General features: G+C 37.2%; 2 protein-coding genes across 4 annotated transcripts in view; one reads left to right on the plus strand and one right to left on the minus strand.

Moving 5' to 3' along the window:
* On the minus strand, positions 1–26,203 carry LOC122334548 (NACHT, LRR and PYD domains-containing protein 3-like). 3 transcript variants are annotated; one of them, XM_043232557.1, is made up of 10 exons: positions 26,054–26,188; positions 25,668–25,963; positions 20,963–21,046; positions 17,842–19,749; positions 17,115–17,288; positions 9,719–9,892; positions 8,339–8,509; positions 4,923–5,084; positions 781–827; positions 1–622 (listed from the first exon to the last, which is right to left on the minus strand). In XM_043232557.1, the coding sequence occupies exons 1-10, from the start codon at positions 26,138–26,140 to the stop codon at positions 81–83; spliced, it is 3,645 nt and encodes a 1,214-aa protein (XP_043088492.1). In that variant the 5' UTR covers positions 26,141–26,188; the 3' UTR covers positions 1–80. The 3 variants fall into 3 exon arrangements, with proteins under 3 accessions (XP_043088492.1, XP_043088485.1, XP_043088500.1); XM_043232550.1 differs by having other exon boundaries at positions 25,668–26,203; XM_043232565.1 differs by lacking the exon at positions 9,719–9,892 and having other exon boundaries at positions 25,668–26,203.
* LOC122334574 (NACHT, LRR and PYD domains-containing protein 3-like) overlaps positions 1–27,886 on the plus strand; it is a 498,320-nt gene that overhangs the window by 222,184 nt on the left and 248,250 nt on the right. The window lies entirely within an intron of this gene.

Below are 27,886 nucleotides of genomic sequence, written 5' to 3' on the forward strand. Positions count from 1 at the left end.
AAGAGAGAAAGAGAGAGAGAGAGAGAGAGTGTGTGTGTGTGTGTGTGTGTGTGTGTGTGTGTGTGTGTGTGTGTGTGTGTTTAATGTTTAATGTGACACAGAGACACTGAAGAGTTTGTTTCATGAAGTCTAAACCCAGTGAGTAGAGGTTTAGTGAATGTGTGTGTGAATGTGTGTAAGTGTGTGAGTGTGTGTGTGTCAGAGACGCTGTAGAAGGACAGAGAGCCGCTCGACTCGTCCAGAAACACTCCTACTCTCTTACAGGAGTCTTCAGGAAAAGAGATATATGTGGAGTTATTATTGTGATGAACAGTGAATCCGTGATCAAAGCAGTTCAGACTCCAGGAGTTCAGATTACGTCCAAACAAACAGTCAGTACTCCCTCCTTTCCTCTTGATGTCTTTATAACACACTGATATTTCAGCTCTATCTCCGCTCCACTCAATCTCCCAGAAACAGCGTCCAGTCAGAGTCTCTGAACATAGAACCTGACACACATCGAATCTGTCTGGATGATCAGGATATGGCTGTATCTCTTTCACATTCATCACCTTCCTGTTGTCTTCAGACAGAACGAGTCGAGTGTTTGCTGTGTTTGGGTCCAGTGTGAGATCACAGGCGTCTGAACACAACACACACACATTACAACACACACAATAAAAACAAGAAAACAGTGTGTGTGAGAGAAAGTGTGTCTGTCTGTGAGTGTGTGTGTGTGTGTGTGTGTGTGTGTGTGTGTGTGAGTGAAAGTGTTTACTACTGAACTGTGTGTGTACTTACATTTTCGGGGTCCTGTTGTAATCCTGAATTCTTCTCCATGATCCACACTATAACACACACACACACACACACACACACACACACACACACACACACACACACAGACACACACACACACACACACACACACAGACACACACACACACACAGACACACACACAGACACACACACAGACACACACACACAGTGAATAATCTGTTGATCTGATTATTTTAATGAACTTAATGTTAAATGTTAATTTGTCATATTTTAAAGCACATAACTGTAATCATTACATTTCAGAAGTCTTCTCTAACTTTTTTGGACCTTGTCAGGTCAATGTTTTTTTCTTCTATGTCACTAACAGAACTGAATGAGTTTGTCACATGATCCTGTTTGCTGTAGTTCTCTTCATCTCAGCTGTGTTTGACTTAAACCTCATCTCTCTCTTAGTCTCAGTCTGTTCTGGTCTCTGTTAACCCTTTGATGAACTACATGGGTCTAAAGCGGCCCGTATTCGTGTCTTTTCTTATTTCAGTCATGCCTTTGATTCTTTGCTGAATTTCGGAGAGAAATGGATTTTTTATCATTTATTATTCCAGCTCTTCATTAGTGCTGCTTGCCTTTTAAGGTGAAGCACACTATTACTTTTCCTCATACGGATTCCGTTCGTCCCACAGTTTTCGGGTATTGAGGAAAGATGTGCTATGACTTTTAGAAGCGATCGGGTCTACGATGATCGTACACCGGGCGAAAAATCGGCCGAAAAATCCCATTGACTTAACATTGCGACCGAATTTGACGGATCGTAGAATTTCGCACAAACTTGTAGATCACCACATTTGAAGACTTTATCAAGCTGAGCGAGAACATACCCCACAGTGGGGTAGAAGTTTTACCCCTGAGGGCCAAGAGACCTATTACTATGGTGAGGGAAATAAGCACATATGTTTTTCCTATTATGGTAATTTACATAGGAATTTCCCAAATCTAAATAACTTTGCATTAAAATGTCATGGAGACGTGGGGGTGGACTTATTTTACTCAGCTAACCAATCAAAGTCTCGGGATCGCTTTGAAGATGTCAAGCCACGCCCTAGCAACCATTTAGAGCACCCTAGCAACAGATCCCATAGACTGCCATTATAGACATGGGGGTGGGCTCGTTTGACTCGGGGCAGCAAACAGCCAATCCTGAGTCACCATAGACATCTCCCGTCCACACCTTAGCAACCATTATCAAACACCTTAGCAACCCCAACTCAAACGGACATATCTTTCATTCGGAAAGTCATAGAGACATAGGGGTTGGTTTATATCATTCATACTGACAAGCAGTCTTTATAATATCATGACTGAAAGCTGCCAAGCCTCCACCTTAGCAACCAAACACAATACCCTAGCAACCTTTTAGCAAGACCTATATCTTTGCATCAGAACATCGTACAGACATGCTAGCGACATGCTAGGCTTGCTAGCGACATGCTAGTCACTTGCTAATGACATGCTAGCAACATGCAAGTCACTTGCTAATCATGCTAGAAACATGTTAGACACATGCTAGTCATGCTAGCGACATGCTAGTCACTTTGCTAATCATGCTGGAAACATGCTAGCGACATGTTAGTCACTTGCTAGTCATACTAGCGACATGCTAGTCACTTTGCTAATCATGCTGGAAACATGCTAGCGACATGCTAGGCTTGCTAGCTTAATGTTAGTCACTTGCTAATCATGCTAGACACATGCTAGTCATGCTTAGCTAGTTATTTTGCTAATCATGCTAGAAACATGTTAGAGACATGCTAGTTATTTTGCTAATTATGCTAGAAACATGCTAGCGACATGCTAGTCACTTGATAAGCATGATAGAGACATAGAGCAAACCGGACTTCAGACATGTTAGTGATGCTAGCAGTGCTACATGCTAACAGTGACTAGCTACATGCTCATTCATGATGAGAACTCTATAAAACTCAAAAGTAAGTAGCAACCGAGCACGAGTTTTGCCACGGCAAGCACCACTCACATTTTCTTAAGGAAATGTACTTTCTAGTTAAATATCTTGTTTAAATCATTATATTTATTTTCCATTTCTTCACTTGATAAAGAAAAAACAAAACAGTTTTTGTATTTCTACATCAATTTTACACACAGAGGTAAAAAAACGACCCATATAGAAACCTTTTATTATTTGCTTCTTTTTTTTTTGCAAGTAGAAACATATTTACTGCAGAAAACTATTCTGCACATCAGTGTGGCTGCTGTTGTGTAATTTAGTCTTATTTTATTACAACAGAAAATATTTGATATACTGTGAAATAACTGAAAGATATTTGATTGTTAGACTAAGGCTATCTTGACCTTTAATTCTATTGTCAATTCTAAACATGTCTAATAGGCTTCTATTATGTTGTTGACATACTATTTTTAGCTTGACTAATGTTAGCCAGGTCAACACAATAAAAAGTCTAAATAATATATACAAGTATATTTTGTTGCTGTCATGAAGAAACTGAATTTTATTCATATTACATTATAATTGTTTTTTTTTTCTAAATCAATTATAAGTTTAAGTTTCTGTCTGACCGCTGCAATATACAGCTTACACATGGATCAAGTGCTTGTTGTGCTCTCTTTCTCTCGAGTGATAGTTTGGCTGATTCCAGTCATTATAGAAGAACAACTGATGCTGCATGATGAGGAAGATCAGAAACTTCTTAGTCCTGATTCAGAGTCTGAAATATCTTAGGGTTAGTCTAGTTCATCAGACTAAGACTGAGTTCCAGGCCTGTTTTTGAGCCCATAACTCATGACTGTGGAGCAATGTGTTGGACGTCTACACTAGAGGAAGCCACCTCGGTCCTGGAGGACAGTTTTTATGGAGCTTGAAGCTAAACCCTGCAGGACTGACTCTGACAAGGAGCACAAACCTATAGTTGTCATTTGTGAGGCAAATATGAGATGCTGCTGTACCTGTGCGATTTTATTTAGTTGATTGTAGTAACACAAAACACACACAAAAAAAAAAAAAAAATAATAATAATAATAATAAATATATATATATATATATATATATATATATATATATATATATATATATATATATATATATATATATATATATATAGTAAAAATGATACTTTGAACATTTATGGATCATGGAAATGAAAGATCAGGGAATATATAATGCTAAAACAAACTGATTTCAAAAGATAAAACAAACACACAAAATTGAATTAATAAAAATGAAATGGTCATTTCATGTTGTGCATTAAAAGGAATTTTTTACAGCATGTGCATCAAAGAGTTAAGTTTCTGTTCATTATTCTGCTTAATTTATCATATTATTTAACTAATTTAGTTTAACTTCAAATAATAGTTTAGCTTTAAATGCTATTTCTTGTGTCTGGAAATCAGCTACGGTTCTCCCTTTCTAGCAAAAGTATTTGGATCTTTTGTAAAATAAAATAAAATGAATTCCAGTCAGGCTTTAGATTAGGTCACAGTACTATGAAAGTTACTGATTGTTTTAGTACTACAAGGACTTTGGGAATCAAGGGAATTTCGGTTTATCAGTTTTTAGCAACTTGAAATGTTCCACTGGTTCTCCAACAAGTTGCAGACTTTTAACAAAACACTTCCATCTTTGAAAACTTCTTTTGGTTTAATCTAAAGGAAACATGTACTTGCTTTACTTTTTTGATCCGTGACTACATGAGCGCAGGGCAAACTTTAGTCATATATTTTTAAATCTGATGACGTTAATCACTTTTTCCACTAGAAACTGTGCTACTAGTCTATTTCAAACAAACACATCAGATAAATTAATTTTGTTTGTATCATATCTCTTTCATACAAAAATATCTAAAATTCATCTGTTTTACTAAAGACATATAAATGTGAACAAATGAACAGACAAATATGTTTAAATGACATTTATTCAAGTCATGAAGACTTCAGTCAAATCAGTAGCCTGATAAATGATTGTAATTTTTCATGAACCAAGTGGAATTAAATAATCCTCTAAGATCGAAGTATAGAATTGTCATTTTATTATTAATATTAATGTTGTTGTTTTTGTTATAAATCATGATGAACATCCTGATAAAACCAGTGTCACATACAGATCTGAGAGAATGATTGTTTCTGATCCACTTACTTGAGTTTGTCCAGATGTTTGAGTGTTTGAGAGAGCAGCTTCACTCCTGAATCTCCTGGATGATTGTAGCTCAGATCCAGCTCTCTCAGGTGTGAGGAGTTTGAACTCAGAGCTGAAGACAGAGCAGCACAACCTTCTGCTGTCACCATACAGCCAGATAATCTACAACAGAAAGTCTTCCTGTTAGTGGGCTTCATTTTTAAGGCCGGGACACACAGAGCTAACACCAACCCACTAGCCACAATGTCTATATCAGTAGCTATCAATAGTTAATATTCATCAAACAAAGAAACTGAAACTAAGAAATAGGAGATACATATATAAAACGAACAAAGCAGTGCTTGCTTACCATTTTGAATATCAGTAACGTTAACCGTGTTCTTTATTTTAAGCAGCTCACATTGTCATAATACTGATATATTGGAATGCTTGGGTAAGATCACACAGAATTACAAGAGTCTTCTGTTTGTGCTGCTTTCATTGATTTCTTGTTTTCATCACTTCCCTTTAATTCTCTGGCACTGACTCATTTGTGAAACTAGGTGTCCAATAAGAGCTCTTATTTCCCCGACACCTATTCAACATGCTGACGAGAGCCAATGTCCGACCGACGGCTTGGTGGGTCTCAGACTTTAGATATGTGCTGTATAAATATAGCTGTGAGTTATTGTGACATGATTGTGAATATGATTACAATAAAGATATTAATAAAGATTACAGGTTATAATGTACTTGCATTGAGCATTATAGCCATTATAGTCAATCACAGACATGACTGTTGAATACAACGACCAATTTTCAAATGTATCACTTTATTTATCCTCCTGAAAGCTGAATAAATAAGCTTTCCATTTATGTATGGTTTATTAGAATAGGATAATATTTGGCAAAGATTTAACTAGCCTATTTGAAAATCTTCAATCTGTGGGTGAAAAAAATAACTGAGAGAAAAATATGCCTTTAAAGTGGTGCAAATCAGGTTCTTAGCAATGCATATTACTAATCTAATTTTTTGGTATATTTACTCTCCACTATCCATTCAAATTTTTAATGATGACGTTTAAAGTGATTTTTATTTTACTTTTTAGCTTACAAAATATTTACTTTCTGTTACCAACTCCTGAAAACTCAAACAGAAGAAGCACACATCAAATCAAACACAAAACACAATTTTATATGTTACGCACAGAAATATAACAGGAAGTATCTTGATTTCTTTGTTCAAACACAACCATTTAAAACACCAGACTAACTCATGAGTGCCTCACACTAACTCCTCACAAGAGAAAACACATTACTTTACTTAACCAATTCTGGTTTTAGAGTTGGCCTAGAAATAGAACACAGGTCAAATTATACAGTTTTTTTTCAGGCACTTTGGTGCAATTTAGGTCAAAAATTAAATCCTCAAAACAACTTGTACATCTTCCACATCATCTAGTGACTTGTGGACATCATAAAAACAGTTCCTTATTATTATGAACAAGTTGTACATTTGATTATGTACAAGTCTGTGATTTCTTACATCATCAGCTACTAATGTCTTGTAGCTTAAATGTATTATTTCTGTCAGGACCACTATCTTTAAAGATAATTGACATTTAGCATACAGTTTGAATTGTCGGTATGGTTCTGTTCTGTTCATCTATAGCATGGATGAGAGCAGGGAGAGCAGTATTAACCCCCCGGAGCAAATAGAACAGAGCCAACTGATATATTGTAGATATTTGAGATATTTAGCTTTAAAGTTTTTACATTCTGTAAAACAAAAGTAATACATGGACCAAGTCTCTTTCCTACATGAAAGTCATTTTCTGCTTGGGATTATGGTTCTATCCGCAAAACAATAATTGAAGCAACAATTTTCAAGATATACAAATAGTTTATGTATAATTAGTTTTAAAAATGATAAAAGAATTATAAAAGTAGTCTGTCTGTGAATCCTCGTCCGGTCCTGTCATAGCTATAGAGTCTGTATATGAACTCTAGTTTTATGCTGAACAAACCATGGAGGCTGATTATTAACTGTTCAACCATTTAGTCACAACAGAACAGTCAGATTCATCAGCTTCGCTCAGTGAGTCTGATTTAGTACTATCTGCCCATTATGAGTTCAGCTCCAGTCGATGCTCATGATTCTGAACAGTCTGTTCATCCTATTTCAGTCCAGGACATCTGTACTCTGTCTTGACTGTTATCTCTGTCAGTGTCAAAGAAACCACTAATGAACTTTCTATCCTGCTTCAGTTAATGACTCAAAGTTTCAATCATATGTCTGTTGTGATCAAAGAGTTTTTGAATTGTTTGCAGACAATTTCATGGTGAAATACCGTTTTTGGGAGTAAAATAAATGTCAGATTTACAGAGAAAAAACAAACTGACATTCCCAGAATTCCATGCATTGCATTTCAAATTAGATGTTTTATGTTTTTTCTTTGAAACAACTTTAATAACAATAATAATAATAATAATAATAATAATAATAAAAAGAAGAATGTTTCTTTTTTTATCAGTTATGTTTATTAATGTTGTTAAATTCATGTTTATTGTGTATTTCTGGGTTTTTTTTCTGGTGTGTGTGTGTGGTGTCCCTGATATAGTCTTCACCACATGTTTTTCTACCCCAGCTTTCAGACCATTTCATGTCCCAGCTAAAGGTCCTCGGAAGCTCTTATTGTGTTCATTTTACGATAGTTATATTTTGATTTTGACTTATTCTGGACTTTCTAAAAATTATTTTTTCAAGTAGGTTAATATGTAGCGTTATTTCCAGAAGTCTGCATTCAGGGCAAATCACATCGAAGCACAGATGGATAAACCAAGGGGAACAACTATTTGGGGACTGTTACCAGTTTAACACAGTGTAGCTTTCGTAGTTATAGCAATAGTTTACTAAAAAATTTATAATTTTTTTATTTTAATAACTTATTTTAATCACCCCGAAGCCATCCTAGATGTATATGACTTTCTTCTTTCAGACGAACACAGTCTGAGTTTTTAAAAATGGATCCTGGCTCTTCCAAGCTTGTTAATGCTTGTGGATAGCGGCTATAGTTATTTTAATACTTTGTCCTTAGTCTTCATTGTTTTTCCATTTTTTTAATTAATTTCTTTTTTTTCCATTTTCAAAGTTAAGTATCCTCACCAGCAGTACAGTGTTGGTTGCTTGGTAACAGACCTGAGACTGGACTGTCGGTGCAATTTAAGATTTACTAAACTGAGATAAAAAATGGTTTTGGAAGATAAGATATATTTCTGTAATATGGATTTTTGAAAAATCCTTAACTTAAGATCTAAGATAAGAAACTTTCTATAATACACCACAGGTCCCTAATAAACAAACAATTGAAAGTATGGGATTTCACTACTATTTTTCATGTGTGTTATTACAATATAAATCAATATGAATGACTTACCTGAGTATCATGATTTGATTTGGAGTCTTCAGTCCAGCACAAAGTATCTTTACTCCTGAATCCTGAAGATCATTGTTACTCAGGTCCAGCTCTCTCAGGTGTGAAAGGTTTGATCTCAGAGCTGATGTCAGAGCGGCACAACCTTCCTCTTTCACCATACAGCCAGATAATCTATAACAACAGTAATAATGTTAGTGTGCTTCATTTTAGATCTTATTTCTGGCTTTTGGAAACATCAGTATTAACTTAAATTAAGTAACATCATTTACTCATTAAAAAGGTTTTTAATAGGCTGTGTTTGGTCACCATTGACTTCTATAGTAGGAAAAAAATACAATGGAAGTCAATGGTGCCCCAAAACAGCCTGGTTACACACTTTTTTTCAAAATATTGTGTGTTCGACAGAACAAATAAATCGCAGAAAATGATTGAGTTTTGGGGTTAGAAAACCTTAAAACTAAATTGTCAAACAGCATCTACATCACCACATGTTGTTCTGGTTTGTTTCAAGAAAATTCTCCTAGTCCATCAACTCATATTCAGTTATCAGACAAGACTGGAACTTCAAATGGGACTGGCGTCTTTGGTCAGATGAAACTAAAAGCAGCTTTTTAGCAGCAAACACTTAAAATGGGTTTGGTGAACACAGGGATAAAAGTCCCGTGTGTATAATGAAATACACTACTATATTTTTCATATTTTTGTGCTAGAGGTCCTGGACATCTTGTTTAGAAACATATCACCATGAATTCTATCAAATATCAACTGTAAAAAAAAACAATAAGTGACCAACAGTCATATAATCTTCCAACAGTACAATAATCCAAACACAAATCTCATAAACAACAGAAAGGTCACTGCGCACATAACCAAGCTTCTGCTGTGTCCATTCCAGTCCTTTGACATGAACCCTGTAGAAAATGAGTGAGATGAACTGAAGAGGAGAAGCACCAACATGGAGCTAACCTCTCGAACCTCTAAATTCAGAGCTGTTAAATTGGCAAATAGAGGTTTTAAATGAAATTAAATAAAAGAGTGCTGTTAATTGTGGCCAATGAGTATTAGAGAAAAACATTTACTTCATAATACAATTTCCTCCCATTTTAAATTCTTATTCTACAATGAAAGGTTAGATTTTAGTAAATTTTTCAAATAAAAGATCAAAAGGATTAATCGATTCATTTTCACAGCCGAGAATGTATATATTAAAACAGTACAGAATATAAACTTTTGGATCCAACTACAGACCGCAGCTAGGTTTGTAAAAGTCTAATGAATGGAAAAGCTAAACAATTTCCTCTGATATTTTTCTCACGAACTTGCTTGACAGGGTGTCTGTTACTATTAAAATCACAACAGGAATCATTGTGAAACACTAACCTCAGTATGTTGAGTTTACAGTTTGGACTCTTCAGTCCAGCAGCGAGCAGTTTGACTCCTGAATCCTGAAGATCATTGTCACTCAGGTCCAGCTCTCTCAGGGGTGAAAGGTTTGAACTCAGAGCTGATGTCAGAGCGGCACAACCTTTCTCTTTCACCATACAGCCAGATAATCTAGAACAACAGTTATAATGTTAGTGTGCTTCATTTTAGATCTTATTTCTGGCTTTTGGAAACAGCAGTATGAATGTGTGGTGTGTGTGAGTGTATTAGAGAAATGATTTCACAATTCAGTACGATTACAATTATCATGTCAATGATTCAACTAAATTCATTATGATGCATCTTGATTATATGAAATTTTTATTTCTTTTGTGCATGTTCATTACATTATATAAGCAGGTTACTCTAAAATAATAGTTAATTAGTTATATATTATTATATATTTAATTATTGTTACGGATTAAAAATAAATAGCTTCAGAAAATAAGCAAATATATAGTAATATGGGGTGAACTTTCAGCTTTCAGTATCTGTGCGTGCTTTAAGTATCTGAACGTTTACAGATAATGCACAGATCTATTTCCACATATCAGACGTCTTGTCCTGTTCTGAAAACATAACTGACTGTGTTTACATCAATTTCATATTATAAGTAGATGAAAGAGCTGGTCTTGATGTAGCAGGGCAGCTTCACATGCACTAGAACCTCAGCTTCCTCTTTAGGTGTGTTTGACTTAAAGCGGTGCTGCTTCGACCAATAGGTGTCTGACATCAAAATACCACGACAGCTGACGGATCCATACGCTCACTCTCGTGGTGCTATGATGTCACACAAGCGCCGCTTCAAGTCAAACACACTTTTTGTCGTCTTGCGCATCTAAGTTAATCGCATGCATACGATAGAGTTGCTGGGGAAGATTAAGAATTCAGAGACCCCTTACATGAATTACATTTATAGTCATTTTAATCAGATTTATTATTTCTAACATTCAAATTATTCATTATTATTGATGGAAAACAACAGCATCATCAAGTGATAAACCATTTTTTTTGTGGCAAATATGCAGGTAAAACATCTTTATTAAGGCATGAGGCACTGGAGCCACAAAGAGAATGAGGGTGAAGTAGTTGATGAAGATGATGATGAGCAACGTAACCAGGGACCGGAGGAGGCTGTGGTTTTAAATACAAATGGGTTCTATTTAGAATTTAATTATCAAGAAGCTGTTAATACCAAGTGAAATAAGAACAGATTTTTTTTTACACTGAAAAAAATAGCTGTAATAGTACATACTGTTTATAACTTTTTAATATAAATGACATCAAATTTGCTGAACAATGCCTTTACAAAAAAAGAAAAGGGAAACCTGCTAAAAGCAATTCTAAGCCAGTTTATTGCTTAAAAAGAAAATGATGGGCTCCATTTTAACGATCTAAATGCAAAAATGTGTGCAAATGTGTCTTTGACTGGGCAGGTTTTCCATTTCGCTGAACAATTTGAAAATATATAATTATATAAATACATTATAAAATACATTGACTTTTTAAATGCATATATATATAAAATTTAATTCATCATTATAAGCAGTAATAGGAAGAACTGCAAAGAATTCTGATACTGTACTCAATGACTGTTCATCCTTACACTTTTACAGGTATGTAGCAACACAATAATAATCTTTTGATCTGTAATCCTTTAGTTTTTAATATCTGGTATGTGTGCTGCTGATCATCCCTGTGTTAGAGTCAATGCCGTGCTGTGGACCGATCCAGACCGACTACCTCAAGCATGTGACAGAAATGTTACACCCCTTACCGTATTGTGATGTTGTTTTCTGGCGTGAATACAAAAAAAAACAATGTAACCTCTCCTAAACAAGAACGTGTCATATCCAGTGGAGACATAATTCCTGATAGTAATGAGTTATACTGTTTTTCTATGCGTTATCTTGCATTGCGCCTTTTTACCTCATTACCATGATAGCACTGAAACAACATACAACAAGCTCTACCCTTCATTGCTCAAAATTCACGTTTGAATAGCCAGCGTTTGAAAGTAGTTTTACTTTCACAAAACTTGAAATCTCATCATATGACCCCTTTAAAACTGTATTAAGTCCTATATTTAACACCACACAAGCAGAGAGTGCTCTCGTTGAGTATTGACTAGCACTCCCTTTACTTCCTCTGCAATTGTTTCCTGTTTGGTGGACATATTAACTTGGGTCTGTATTTATCAAACTTCTCAAAGCTTAAGTGGTTAGGAGTTGCCAGCAGGGGCTTGTGGTGGTGCTGGGGAGACAGAGATGCACAAATCTTTCAGGAGAGCAAGAATGCACTTAAAATGTTTGACAACGAGCAGTTAAATCAAAATGTTACATTTCCTCAGTTACTCAAAACCAGTAAAGAACATTTCCATTACTAAAGAACATCATAACTAACTTCATTTTAGCCTGAGTGTTATATGCTCTTTAAAACAACACTCCCATTATTGTCAGTAAAGCGATCTACAAAAAGAAATATGCCTAAAGAGATCAAGACTGTTATTATTGTCATAAGACTGGCTTTTTGCGGACGGTCTGGTGTTGAAAAGAAAACAACTGCGCTCTACAATTAAGGCTTTTAACTTCTACAGTTTTTTTACAGTTTTTAAGTCCTACACTCTGAGATAGATAAGCCTGACTGTAGCTTCTAACCTTTTTTTAAAAGGTTTCCATTTTGGGTAAACCTACAGCACAGGTAAGGGTTAAAATGCTCTGTGATACTGGCACATCCCAGTCCTTCATAGTTGAGATGGGCATTGTTAAAGTCCCTCTATACCAAAACCATTTGCAGTCAGGGTTGTGTATAAGTTTTTGAAGGTGTTTGTGATTGTTTACCTGTCAAAGGGGTTAAGTTTATCCAAGGTAATGATTTGGCTGGTGGGAAGGTTTTTTTTACATGTTGGAAGTGTAACAAACTCGTTTTATCAGATCACACTGCTGAATTGTCAGAAATATATCCTGAAACTTTTCCTGCTTGTGATGTCACTCAGGATCAAGCTGTTGACACTGATGATTGTCAACAGACACTGATGATTTGTTTACATCCTTCATGGCGCTTATATTTGTTAAAGATACTTTGCCAGCTAAAAATGAAAAAATAATGAAAACACCCAATTCAAGTTCAAGTCAAAACAAAATGTGGTAACCAGATTTTGCTGACAGTAATGTGTTGCTACACGGTTTCCAGAGGTGATTCTAGTTGTCACGGCACCAGTTGTCGTCAAAGCTATTGTGAAGTTCTTCTCTACTTTAGATTTTCTTAAAATCATGCAAATTAGACAAAGACACACATTTCCTTTCAAAACTCTTTTGGCAACTTGGAATATTTCTCACCCGGATCGGTAGTGCATATCCTATCAAAAGCCAAGGTGTTCTTTTATGTTTTTCATCAGACGTTAAAGGCAATGTTTCAATGTTTTAATCACGCTGATGTAATGTTTGGTCACACTGTCAGAAGCCCAGTAAAAATGCTTAAAGCAAATATGCTAGCACTTGGTTCTATTTGCAAAATCAACGTGTTAAATTATGCCAGTAAATTACGCAAGCATCTGCATAAAACTTGCTCTAATGTGAGAAATTCATTGGCCTCTGCACAGAAAAACATTAAATGTCAGCTGCAATCGGTAGCCAATGTAAGGAGATAAAGAGAGGTGTAACTTGGGTTCTCTTGGGCTCATTGAATACCAGCCGTGCTGCTGCATTCTGAATCATTTGTAGAGGTTTTATTGTGTTTGATGGAAGTCCAGCCAGAAGAGCATTGCAGTAGTCCAGTCTAGAAATGACAAGGGCCTGGACAAGTAGCTGTGCAGCTTGCACTGTTAGAAAGGGCCTGATCTTTCTGATGTTGTGTAATGCAAACCTGCAGGATCGAGAAGTCTTTGCAATGTGATCTTTGAAGGTTAGTTGGTCGTCGAGGATTACACCAAGATTTCTGACTGAGGTTGATGGGGTAATTGACGAAGAACCTAGCTGGATGGTGAAGTCATGCTGTGTAGTTGGAGTGGCAGGGAATACAAGCAGCTCAGTCTTTGTCAGGTTGAGCTGTAGGTGGTACTCTTGCATCCATGCCGAGATGTCCGCCAGGCAACCCGAGATCCGAGTAGCTACCGTTGGATCGTCTGGATGAAATGAGAGGTAGAGCTGTGTGTCATCGGCGTAGCAGTGGTAGGAGAAGCCGTGAGCCTGTATGATGGGGCCTAGTGATGTAGTGTAAATGGAGAAGAGGAGGGGTCCAAGAACCGATCCCTGAGGAACCCCAGTGACCAGTTGATGTGCTGTGGATACTTCTCCTCCCAGGCCACCCTAAAAACCTACCAGTGAGATAGGATTCGAACCAACGAAGTGGGATCCCAGAGATGCCCAGTGATGAGAGGGTAGACAGCAGGATCTGATGATTCACAGTGTCAAAAGCAGCGGATAGATCCAGCAGAATGAGAACTGATGATTTGGATTCAGCTCTTGCAGTCCGCAGGGCTTCCGTGACTGAGAGTAGCGCAGTCTCAGTTGAATGGCCGCACCTGAAACCTGATTGGTTATGGTCCAGTTTGATGTTTTGCGAAAGAAACAGTGATACCTGGTTGAAAACCACTCTTTCAAGTGTTTTCGCTATGAATGGAAGAAGAGAGACTGGCCTGTAGTTATCAATAAGGGAAGTGTTTAAAGTGGGCTTTTTGAGCAGTGGGGTTACCCGAGCCTGCTTAAATGCTGTGGGGAAGGTGCCTGTGAGGAGAGATGTGTTGATGATGTGCGTGAGTGCCGGCAAGACTGTGGGGGAGATTGCTTGCAGAAGATGAGAGGGTATGGGGTCTAGCGGACATGTTGTTGGATGGCTGGAGAGGAGAAGTTTGGATACTTCTGCCTCAGTGAGGGAGCAGAAGGAGAAAGTGGAGGAATAGGTAGTCGATGCGGTTGGTTGAAGGTTGTGCGTTGGGGGGGCTGAGAACTGGCTACTGATCGCTTTTGTTTTGTTTGTAAAAATGTGGCAAAATCGTCAGGTGATATTGAGGTGGTGGGAGGTGGTGGAGGGGAGAGCAGGGAGTTAAATGATCTGAAGAGCTTACGTGTGTCTGAAGTGTTGTTGATCTTGTTTTGGAAGTATGATGATTTGGCAGTGCGGATTTCGGCAGAGAAGGAAAAAAGCTAAGTCTGATACCTGCTCAGGTCTGTCAGATCTTTAGATTTGCGCTACTTTCTCTCCGCTGCCCTGAGTTTGACCCGATGCTCACGGAGAACATCAGACAACCAGGGGCTAGAGGAGGCAGTCCGTGCTGGCCTGGAGGAGAGAGGGCAGATGTCGTCTAGACAGGAAGTTAGAGTACTGAATAAGGTATCTGTAGCTGCATTCACATCCAAAGAAGAGAAATGGGTAGGTGAGGGAAGGGAGGAGGACACAGCAGAGGAGAGATGGGAGGGAGAAAGGGAACGAAGGTTACGTCAGAAAGTAACCGGTATAGGGGTTGGTTGCACAGAGATAGGAAAATGCAGTTTAAATGTAAGAAGGAAATGGTCAGAGATGTGAAGCGGTTGTACTGAAATGGTGTCTGCAGTACAACTGCGTAAATTAAGCCAAGCTGGTTGCCTGATTTGTGGGTGCTTGTCGTGATAAGGCGTTTGAGGTCAAATGAAGCTAGAAGTGAATGGAAGTGTGTAGCGTAAGGTTTGTCAAGATGAATGTTGAAGTCCCCGAAGAGTAGGAGTGGAGTGCCTTCGTCTGTAAAAGATGACAATAATCCATCCAGCTCCTCTAGGAAGGTGTCTAGAATATGTCCAGGGGGGCGGTAGATTACCACTATGTGGAATTTTGTCGGAGTAGTAACTGTGATAGCATGAAATTCAAAAGAGATGTAATTACATACAAGTGAGTTGGTTGAATATTTCTAATTGTTTGGGATGAGCAGACCAGTGCCCCCACCCCGGCCAACCTGACGAGGTGTGTGTGAGAAAGAGTGATTGTTGGCTAGAGCTGCTGGGGTTGCTGAGTCTTCTGGACGAATCCAGGTCTCCGTCAATCCCAGAATGTTGAGTGAAGAATGTAAAGAAAAAGCAGAAATGAAGTCTGCTTTGTTGACAGCTGACTGGCAATTCCACAGACCAACAGAGAAAGATAGGGGTATAGTAGAGGATGTAGGGACAGAGCGTAGGTTAGTAGGAGTGCATTGTCGTCTGCGTGTGTTGTTAGGGCGAGGTCGAGAGACAACCGGAATGAGTTGGAGACACATGATAGAGGTAGGAAAGAGGAAGTGAAGATGTGTAAGAGAATGAATGAAAATGTACTTAAGTGCGTTGCTCAGTTAAAGTCGCGCAGGAAAAGTCGTATGTCTTTACTCTCGTAGTCTTCACCCGAGGAGTCTGAACGCGAGGGCTGGACGCTTCCGCTGACGCTTTCGCGCCAGCGCACACTCAACAAATGAATACAAAGTGCATGCAGTGGAAACAGCGGAAAGCTAGTTCTAATTTGCCCAGGCAGTAGCCAATCAGGAGGTCGATCAGGAAAAACGAAACTAACGCCTTCACACTTAAGTGCTCTTAATAGCCCGGAGGCAAACAATTTACAACCATTTAAAGTACAGAACAACTAAACTACACACTACAAATAAGTAGGGAAACGCAAATATTCTCTCCAAACAGCAAGAAATAATTTGAACAACACACAGCAATAGGTATAATAGACTTACGTGCTGGTGTCCGTCTCTTCTAGCCTGAAATCACTTCTCTCGCTTTGACAGAGAGCGCGCAGTTTAAATAGTTACAGTGGCGGAAAGCTAGTTCTAATTTGCCCAGGCAGTAGCCAATCAGGAGGTCGATCAGGAAAAACGAAACTAACGCCTTCACACTTAAGTACTCTTAATAGCCCGGAGGCAAACAATTTACAACCATTTAAAGTACAGCACAACTAAACTACCCACTACAAATAAGTAGGGAAACGCAAATATTCTCTCCAAACAGCAAGAAATAATTTGAACAACACACAGCAATAGGTATAATAGACATAAAACACAAAATGAAAATTAACCTATGAAAGTTTTTTTAATTTCATTTCAGTTTTAAAAGGTTCCCCCAATGCCTTTTTTTGTATTTTGTACTGTTCTCTGTGGTCCACTTATAATTTTATAATTTTTTTTACATAATAAAAACATAATCATTTAAAGATAATGTATGGCAAGTTGTAGACTCCACTGTTGTAGACTCCACGGCCACTGCTGTGGTTGGCTAATAGTTGTGTATTATTTATTGTTGTTAAACAGTCTGTGCCTTTCACAGATGTACACTGCTGTGATTTACGTTAAAAATACAGAACAGTGTCCCAAAATGTTTTCCGCTTTAACTGTATAGTTATTAAAATCACAAACCTCAGTATGTTGAGTTGACAGTTTGGATTCTTCAGTCCAGCAGCGAGCAGCTTCACTCCTGAATCCTGCAGAGGATTGTTACTCAGGTCCAGCTCTCTCAGAGGTGAGTTTGGTGATTGTAGAGCGGAAGCCACAATTTCACAGTGCTGACCAGTGAGATTACAGCCTGCTAATCTGAAAACAGAAAGGATAGTTTAAAAAGAATGTGTGCTGATGTCCCTATCAGACTGAGACACTTCAGTGCTTCTTAAACCTGTCCTGTTGACCCTGTTATTGTACATTTTGGGTGCCTTCCTTATCAGTTGAAGCACAATTCAATTCATGTCTTGGAGTCTCCACAAGTTGATGAGTTCAATCAGATGTGTTGGATGAGGGAGACATCCTAAATGTGCAGTGCTTGGGTATTCAGGACAGGATTGAGAAGCACTGCCTTGGTTAACAAGCTTTACCGTATAATATCATGCCATATAATAACATTCGCTCTCTGTTCTGTTCCAAAGAAAAAAACAAACAAAAAACTGCACAAGGACATTACATGATTAAAAGTACATAATGTACTTCATAGGTGTAATTTTTGAACACTGAAAATAACTAAGGGTATTTGGTCAGGGTTAGAGCTAAACTCAGCAACAGGGGTGGATTTAGTGGACTCTCAAAACAAACGTTAATAAAGCATAACACTTCCAACATATAATTAATATAATTGTGTTCTGTTTTTCAGACTTACAGAGCTTTTCTGCAGTTCCTGAGAGCGGGTAACAGCCTCTGACTCCCATCTTTTGATTTAATGGTGAATTTTTTAAGATCAAACTCATCCAGCATCTCCTCTGACATCAAGATTATGTTTGCCAAAGTTGAGCATTGTGCAAGAGAAAGACTTTTTTGTTTTGTTTTGTTAGAGTTTAAAAATGCCTGCATTTCTTCAACAACTGAGTTATCCTTCATCTCAATCAAACAGTGTGTCAGATTTATCCATCTTTCAGGACTAACATTGGTTTTTTGACCTCGTTTGAGGTTGTGGATTATTTTTTTAATGCTCTCTGGGTTTTTCTCTGTGTGTATCAGAACATCCTGTAAGAGTCTCTGATTGGACTCCAGTGAGATGCCATGAAGAAATCGAAGGAAAAGATCCAGGTGTCCATTTTTACTCTGCAAGGCTTTATTTATTGCTCCCTTAAGAAGCACATCCACATTCTCACAATGGGATCTGGACTTTCCTATCAGGAACATTTTCAGAACCTCACTGTTTTTGTGTAAATAACAGTAAAACACATACAGTGCTGCAAAAAACTCTTGAAAGCTCAGATGCACAAAGCTGTAAACCTTCCTTTGATGAATCACAGACTCCTCTCTAAAGATCTCAGTGCAGATCCCAGAATACACTGAAGCATCAGTGACGTCTATGTCGCTCTCTCTCAGGTCCTCCTCATAAAACATCACATTGCCCTTCATTAGCTGATTGAAAGCCAGTTCAGCAAGTTTCACAACCACTTCTCTGTTGGACTTCAGGAGTTTCTCTGAATGTCTCCGTTCATACTTCTGGTTCCTCATGTTTGTTTGAATGAGCAGGAAGTAGATGTACATTTCAGTCAGAGTTTGAGGGATTTCTGCATCTTGTTTCAGGATGTTTTGAAGCACAGTGGCTGAGATCCAGCAGAAGACGGGGATGTGACACATGATGTGGAGGCTTCTTGCTCTTCTGATATTTGAGATGATCCTGCTGGCTTGATGCTCATCGCTGATTCTCTTCCTGAAATATTCCTCCTTCTGAGGGTCACTGAATCCCTGAATTTCTGTCACACGGTTTATGTAGTCAGAGGGGATCTGATTGGCTGCTGCTGGTCTGGTGGTGATCCAGATGAGAGCAGAGGGAAGTAGATCTCCTTTCATCAGGTTTGATATCAACAGACCCAATGATGATATCTGAGCCACATCAGAAACTTTCTGACTGTCTGAAAACATCAGTGAGATTCTGCTTTCATCCAGACCATCAAAGATGAACACAACTCTACATTCATCGTAAATCTTTGGGTCCAGATCTTGAAGTTCAGAATGAAAGTCCAGCAGAAGTCTGTGAAGACTGTACTGATGATCTTTAATCAAGTTCAGCTCTCGAAATGTAAAAACAAACATGAAATCTACATCCTGATTGGCTTTTCCCTCGGCCCAGTCCAGAATGAACTTCTGCACAGAGACAGTTTTTCCAATTCCAGCGATGCCTTTAGTAAGAACAGTCTTTATTTTGTTTTTCATCTCTTTTCTAATCTCCTCATCTGCTGGTTCATGTGAAGGATTAAAGATGTCATTGCAGTTGATTGGAGTGTCTTGAAGTATCCTGTAACCTTTCTCAATCTGTAGCACCTCATGTTCTTCATTCACTCCTTCACTCTCTCCCTCTATGATGTACAACTGTGTGTAAATCCTGTTCAGGAGGGTTTGATTCTCTTGTAGTTTGACTCCCTCAAATAAGCTTTCGTACTTTTTCTTCATGCTGGTTTTGTGCTGGTCTTTGACTCTCTGTAGATCATTAAGTACTGGTTGATGAGAATCGAGCTTCAGATCTGCTTCTGTGTCAGAATGACTGAAGTGGTTCTGACTGTAGGAGTATGGGAAGGTCTGTGAAGGTGCCATACATCTGAAAAGAAATTAAAAAGACAAAACAGACAGAGAGAGCTTTATCAAAACATAAAATATTAAAATAATATTTAAATAATCTTATTTTAAATCATACCGCAACCACATTTAGAAAGATGTGTTCGAGTTTAACTTTAAATATAAAGAATCAATTGCAGCCAGCAGACCCTTAAAGATCCAGATCCGTAAAAATTAACCTGAGGCAGAATTCACACTGAGTCCCTTAATATATGTGCATGTAGACGAATAGACATAGAGAAGCACAGAAGATAATTAATAAAGCTGCCTCATTTAACAAAGAGCCTACTTTTTTCCTCAGTTTTTTGTTACATCATGACTTTCATGATGGTAACACAATTTGTTTTTCTTTTTTTAATAAAGAACTGTTACATCCCTAGGATGTGTATATATTTATGTTGACTTGCAGCTCCCCCTGAGGTGTGGCTCAGTAACCTGTGCATGTGCTCTTTTTGTTTGTTTGGTAATTGTCTACAGGTGAACCTCATCAAGAAAGTGTGCTTCAGACGGTGCTGCTAAAAAGAGCAGTGTGAACTTTGTTTGGAGGGTTCACTTCTCCCCTGCTCTAGACTTGAACTTTGATTTCATAGTTGTTGTGTTGTGTAGTTAAACACCCGTTGACCAGCTGAGTGGACTAATTGTTTAGTGACAGCTACTTTAATTCTTTTCTTTTTGTTAACAGTATTGTAAATAAGTTTGTTTAATGATAAATGGGAAGCTGTAGGGTGAGGGTGCCTTTTAATTTTTGAACTTACCTTTGTCTTTGTGTATGGTTAGTGAAGGAGTGGAGGAAAGCTTTTGTTGTTTATTTTCTTTTACTTTTAGCTGGTTAGGTTATTTAGAACTCCCCCCGTTAGTTAGATGCTGTTTTGTTTGTTATTATGGTCTGGCTCTCCCCTGAAGACTTTTGTTGCTTGATGCTTTTGTTTTGCAAATAACCCGTTAAGCCTTCTTTTTCCCCAAAAAGTTAATTTTAGTAATTTCATTTCGGGGGCGGAGGACTGGAGTGATCTTTACATTTTTTTTCCCTTTCATTTTTCGTTAAGTTTTAAGTTACTTTGTTACTCCCACCCCTAGACTCGGGGAATGGGAACATAACAGAAAATTAATTGAGAAGTTCTATATATTTCACGTTTGTTATTTCTGTGTACATTATTTATTGTGTTAAACGTCTCACTTTACATGAATATACTCACACAGGATCAAGGTGCGCAGATTTATGACTGAGATCAGGGGGCTGCTGTGGAGAGGCTGCTCTCTTTCTCTTTCTGCTGGTCGCACTGAGAAAAACAAGAAAACAAGCATTTCTCAAATCATTTTCCTGCTAAAACCATGATGCTGACCAAAAACCTCCACAATACAGTCACATGCCTTTAAAGAGAAATACATCTTTAATATTACGGCATGATCCCATTCATTTTCATTAGAGAGCTGGTGATTTCTGTTGACAAGAGTGCCAGTGACCGTTGGCGACAAAATGTGGGCGACTCGAGTCAAGCAACAAATGTTCAGAATAGCTCAACTTTATGCAAATAAACAGTGAATTATGTGACCGACAACCATTAGAAGTGAAGAATCTGTCAGCAACACACCGTCTCGAGGACACGCAAGACAGGACAGAGGTCCAGAGCGATCTCACCATTTTAAATAAACTGACTGTAACAACATAAAAGTGGTGTGAGAAAAATAAACAGTTGACAACCTAAAGTAAGTCATACATTGATAGTTCTTATTGTTGATGTAATTCTCTGAGCACCATATATAATATACATGTATATACATACGTAAATACATACATACATGTGTATATAGATTGTGGAAGCATTTTCTGAAGGTATGTCCAGGATTGCAATATAAATACCATTCAGTTTTTTGAACCCACCAATCATTTTGTGTCTTAGGACATCAATGTATTTTCACGAGTCGCAGGGTTTCATTTGAATTTGTCTGTGCATGTTTATGTTTTAGATACACATCAAATTTACATTTTTGTGTGAAATAACCCTTTATGATTGATGAATATTCTACACTATTTCTACAAATATGAGACTGACAGGGACCAATCCCCTCTCAACTAATCACTGTGGGACAGTGTTGACAACTGCTTTCAACTCAAAATGGCTAAAACGTGTAGCTAAATATCACTAGATGACATCATAATGGCAAATTCAATGATCTATATAAAGATGAATGTAGATCAGTGGATGAGGTAAGAGCTTAAATAAGGTTTTTCCAAGAATGCTGCAATATTTATCCCTAAACCTTTGAAAAAAAGAAGTCTCAAAAGGGCTGACAAGTCTCTAAATCTAGCTACAAAATAGCTGGATTGGCAACATGCTGTGGGCATAGTTAGTAGGCTTGATGACATCCATAGCAACAAAGTCAATGGCATCCTTTCTTAAGATTTCTTCTCATTCTTTAGTAAAATATATGGATGGATTTGTGTCACTCAATTGTTATTGTTCAAAATCCATCAAGTTGGTTACTTAATTGTAACCAATAGTGTCCTGATTAACTGATCTCATCTGGAGTCAAATCTACAGCAGTCTTGTGATGTTATGGCAGTCAAATTCTATGAATCAGGCCACTACACAATGACTATGTTTACATGTAAGGCTCCACCGATATGTATGTTTTATATATATATAATATATATATAGTTTATCTGCTCGGATCAAAGTACAAGCTATTAGAGAAAACGTGACTGTGTTGTGGTACAAAACCAGTTTGTTTCAATGGCTCGCACAGGAGATTGCTTTGTTCCCATTCCTTACTAGCTGATAAGTCTCACGAACACTGAACAACCATGGTAATAAATTATTAATGTAGACATGTATTAAATGTATTGAAGGAGGAGTAATGGAATATAATTACAGTACATTTGTGATTAACCTATAGAGCTTAACATGTTTATACTAAATGTACTACTATAGAAGACCAATAGTTTAAAAAACAGCCAGAACAATTATATTTTACCATATCAAAATGACACTGCTAAAATTTTACAGATATTTAAATGCATATTTCTAAGAGACAAAAAGATGTCATATTATTGATATTATCAGGCAACACAAGCCTGTTTGTGATTTGAAACAATATTAGTCAGCACATGCAAAACTAGGATTTTTTTTTTGTTGTTAAGGATAAATGACTGGAAAAGTGTAAAGAATTTTGTGTAAAGTTTGTCATGACCTGACCACGACCAAATTCACAGTTAACAATCTGGTTTTACATTTTCCACAATGTAAATAAATAAAATATATATATATATATATATATATATATATATATATATATATATATATATATATATATATATTGTGATAATATTTCAGGCAACACAACTGTTATTAAAAAATATATCAAGATAATTTTTGGCCATATTTTGCCCTACTTATAATGAAAGTGGTCAATATTCAACAGCTCTCCAAGCATCTATACACCTTTCACTTAGAAGACTTCAACAAAAGATGGATTCATTGTTATTCTTAAGTAAAAAGCCCAACAACAATTAAACTATAGACTACAATGACAAACAATCTGCAATCAGTCATTTTTTGTTTATTTCGGCCCATCTATCTTCTGGACTGGAGCTGTAATGAAATTATTGTTAAAATGTCATTCATGTGGAAAATTATGAAATCTGTAGATTGAAGAAAATCTTAAACATTGATTTGGGGGTTAAAGAATGTGTTTCTGAGATGTTTCTCATCTCTGTATAATGAATATTAAAGATGTGTTTAAGTGCAGCACTGTTGTTTTTTTAAGTGAAAAAGCTGCAGGACAGCAAAAAATGATTTGAAGATTTGACAAACCGAGAAACAAATAGCACAGTTTCAAATATTTTGTATGCATAAAAATAAAATATATTGTGCTCAGTGTTCTTTATTCTTTCTTTCTTGTTTTTTTTTTACCCTCATATTTAAAAAAAAATGTTTTAGCTGTAACCCCAACACTGTGATATGGTGAAACCATAATAAATTTGCTTAAGGTTATATACACCGTAACAAATCTCATACTGGTCCATGTGTAATCTATATCATCAGCTCTGTTGGTCTAGTGAAGCAAAATATATAACAACTCTGTGGGAAAGTTGTGTCAAAGAAAAGATTCTTTTAGTCATATTTCCCCCTACAATAATTGAATATAGCAGAGAAGAACATAATTGTTGTTGTGTTGAAGGTCGGTTGTTCAGTTTCTCAAAGTATATTCACAACGGTGAAAGACAGTGATCCCCAAACTTACAAAGAAAGACCACTGGAAATATTACTATTAGAAAATCTTATTTCCATTTATTATATATTTTTATTTTTGTAGCATAATAATGGTAAACGAGCTCCATAGAAATAATGTTGAGCAAATATAAGCCCCATACACGTCTTGTTCTTCCGCTGTTGCAGAGATGAAGACAATTTAGGAAAGTTCACAAAAGACCAAAAAACAAAGAGAAGAGCACTCCATTCATAATTCAATTAATGAGTGAGTCAGTTAATTCAAAACACTGAATCATTCAGTAAAAATCCCTCCCCTTGTCATGGCATGTCATTTAACTACAATTTATTAATAAACAATTTCATGTATAAATATAAGCATTTGATGGGTTTGACCGCATTCAAAATTGAATGGTGGCAGACGCAAAAACATTAAAAATAGTGTACTATATAGTGTATTAAAAATAGAGTACTGCTGTATATGCGTTTACAGTAAATGTGCAGAAAAACATACATAACCATATATATACTGGCTATACTTTTATCTTAAACAAACAAAAAATAATACGGGTTTATGCAAAAACGGTATCCTGCATTCAATTGCTTTCACCATGTTTATTTGTGACCACATGATGGCTCAGAGCGTTCAAATGATATATACTATGTGAAAAGCACTGTACAATATGAAAATTAATACTGACATGAATATAGAAACTGACCCAGCAATGCAACGAAATGTAAACTAAACAACTCTCTGGGACGTCTTAGCAACAAACTATGACAAGTACGTAAGTAAATTGATCTTGCTTCAGATTAACCAAACACAAGACTGATGTCATCTACTGTACGAACAAATGATTTCAACCTTTCCGCTAACAAGTTTATTTGCCACCATCTCTGTTGTACACATGCAGCAGCTCTGAGCCTTCAGGAGGAATAATTTTAATGTTGTTGTTTTTTGTAGGTTTGCGCCTCAGTCATATTTAAAGAATAATCCCAGTCACTGTTTAACTTTTCTGAAATTCATCGACTGTTACATTTACGTTCTTGAAATGTTCTATTAGACACATGACTAATATTGTTGAAATGCCAAACAATGATCTGAGATGGAGAAAATCAAACACACTATAAGAGAACTCCTTCAGGCAGCATTTCAGGGACTCTATTGTGTGTTACAGCTTATTTTCCTTCTATTATTAATATCATCATTGTTACGTGTTTGTGTTGTGTCGTGTGTTTTTTTCCCCCTCTATCTGTTCTTCGCACTTTAACCTCTTAGTCACCGGTCATTGGTTCCCGTCACCCGTCAATCATCAGTCTCCAATCACTCAAGACCACCTCAAATAAAAGAGCCCGCCAGACCACCCACAAGCCCCCCATTTTGTTTTGCTGTTTTGCTCGCTACTTCTTTGATTACTGGTTATCATTGTATATTGCGTTTGTTTGATGTTTGTTCCTCGTTAACAGCATTGGAGGCATCATTAATCTATAATATTTTGGAGGAAAAGTGTGTATGTTTTACATATGGGCCTGGGGCTGAATGAGCTTAAATAAGTTTTAGCACGTAAGTGTGTCAGAAGTATAACTAAACTCTAATAAGAAATCTTTATTATTAATAAAATATTCAAAAGAGAAGAACTTCAGCGAGTACTTTTTTTTTTTTTTTTTTATAAATCACATCCATACTCACATAGAGTCAAAGGTAGCAGCGGGTTCATCGCTGAGATCCGGAGGAATAATCATGGAGTTGTTACTCTTCATAGAAACACAGCTTAATCCTGAAGATGCTGTTCTCCGAGCGTCAACATCGCTGAGATCCGGAGGAATAATCATGGAGTTGTTACTCTTCATAGAAACACAGCTCAATCCTGAAGATGCTGTTCTCCGAGCGTCAACATCGCTGAGATCCGGAGGAATAATCACGGAGTTGTTACTCTTCATAGAAACACAGCTCAATCCTGAAGATGCTGTTCTCCGAGCGTCAACATCGCTGAGATCCGGAGGAATAATCATGGAGTTGTTACTCTTCATAGAAACACAGCTCAATCCTGAAGATGCTGTTCTCTGAGCGTCAACATCGCTGAGATCCGGAGGAATAATCATGGAGTTGTTACTCTTCATAGAAACTGAAGCCTCCTGCTCATTCTCCTCACACACACTCATTTTACAGGTTTCTGATTCTCTTCCTCCACAATGAAAACGACATGCCTGTATTTGGAAACAGAGAACTGAAGTTTAATTTTTGCAGTCACTGACAATGATATTCCAACTCAATCAGGGAAACAGCTGCTAGAAACTTTAACCCAGGTTTCTGTGGTTCACAAAATGACTGAATTTTAATTTAATATTTAATTTCTGTAAATTTGATTATGTAAAGGGGGTCTCTTCTGCAATTTATGCTATTTTCTTAGAATTAGCAACACAATAGTCACACAGTAAATTCGCAGTTTCAACTTCCTACTATTATGTAAAGGAGTATGGGGAGTCATATCTTAAGATTCAAATCTCAAAAACATCCTTCTTTTCCGTTTGAACATATGGTTCCAAGTCTTCAGAACTTTATCTTCATCGCTGCATCAGGCTACACAAGGACAAAGTATACATAGTATATATAGTGTTATACACTGGTGGTGGTTGGATGTAGAAACCACTTGGTAATATGAAGTGAGCCCTTTCTTTGCGATTGCTGGTTAAACTAGCAGACTGGCACTGCATGATTTAACCCAAACTGATTCTATACTGCACATTGACTCACTTTCAGTTCTAAATAATAGCCAAGTCTTTTAATTAAATAAGTGTTTGCTGTATGTATCGGTGAAGTACAGTACTGAGGTCAGAGTGCATTGATCTGTTTGCATAATTCTGCGTGATCAATCTTTGCGAGTTTAGTTGTCACCTTTAACACGCATCTAATAGAAATGTCACCCCAGTATATTGTACAAACTTAAATGAGGAGCGTTTACAAACCCGCTTTTCAACAAAGAGAATATTTACTGATATGTTTAACACAGACTTGTTGACAGCCAGTGTTTGAAGATAGACATATAGATAATAGGGCTGCCCGATTAATCAAACCCAATTTATCATCACATTTAGTAAAGCTTTGTGTGTACAGCGTGCATTTGCGTTCAAGGCAGTGTCAGGTACTGTGAAATGTTAACTCACTATCAGATAGCAAGATCAGTTGCTGGAAAGAAAAGAAATTAAGCACTATCAAATTTAAGTGAAATCATTCTGTCATTTACCTAACATGACTTTTGTGAGGCATGCATGTATTCTACAATTAAACAGAATAAAATAGGATTTTAACAGTTTTTGGCAGTGTTCATAGTATAGTGTACATTCTAGAAGTAAATTAGTTGTCAGTGTCAAACTATTAGTAGTTGAAGAACATATGTCTGCATTTCACCACGAAACAACGCCAATGCTGGACAATTTTATCAGGCTACGCAGGTGGCTTTATCGATTTCTTAAGAATGTTCATTGAATACAGTTAGATATTGAATTTGGGCAGCTGTTGCCAACGCAGCGGCTGGTCGCAGTACAGATGTATAAGCGTCAGGTTGGTTGTTGCTATATAGTCCGTCTACTGTCTGTTTTGGCGCCTGGAGTGGGCGAGGCGTCTGGATGTAGATAGACTGGGTTGTTTGGGTTCATGGGGTGCCTTTGGAGTCTCACAGAGATGATATTTCCAGGAAGGATAAAACAGGTCAAGTACGGTTTGGATCTTCTTTGGTAGCTGAAGTCATGTGTGACTCAGCCCTTATTGGTGGGTGCACAGGCCAGTCAGGACCTGTCTGTACTCGTAGTGATGGGAAAGGTCTGAGCTGTGTGCCATGGGTAGTGAAGTGCAGACACTCAGTTATTCTAGTGGATTGTGTTTTTATGTGTGATGTTCTTTTACAGTAG

Source organism: Puntigrus tetrazona, chromosome 3, assembly GCF_018831695.1.
Source record: "Puntigrus tetrazona isolate hp1 chromosome 3, ASM1883169v1, whole genome shotgun sequence".
Taxonomy (NCBI): domain Eukaryota; kingdom Metazoa; phylum Chordata; class Actinopteri; order Cypriniformes; family Cyprinidae; genus Puntigrus; species Puntigrus tetrazona.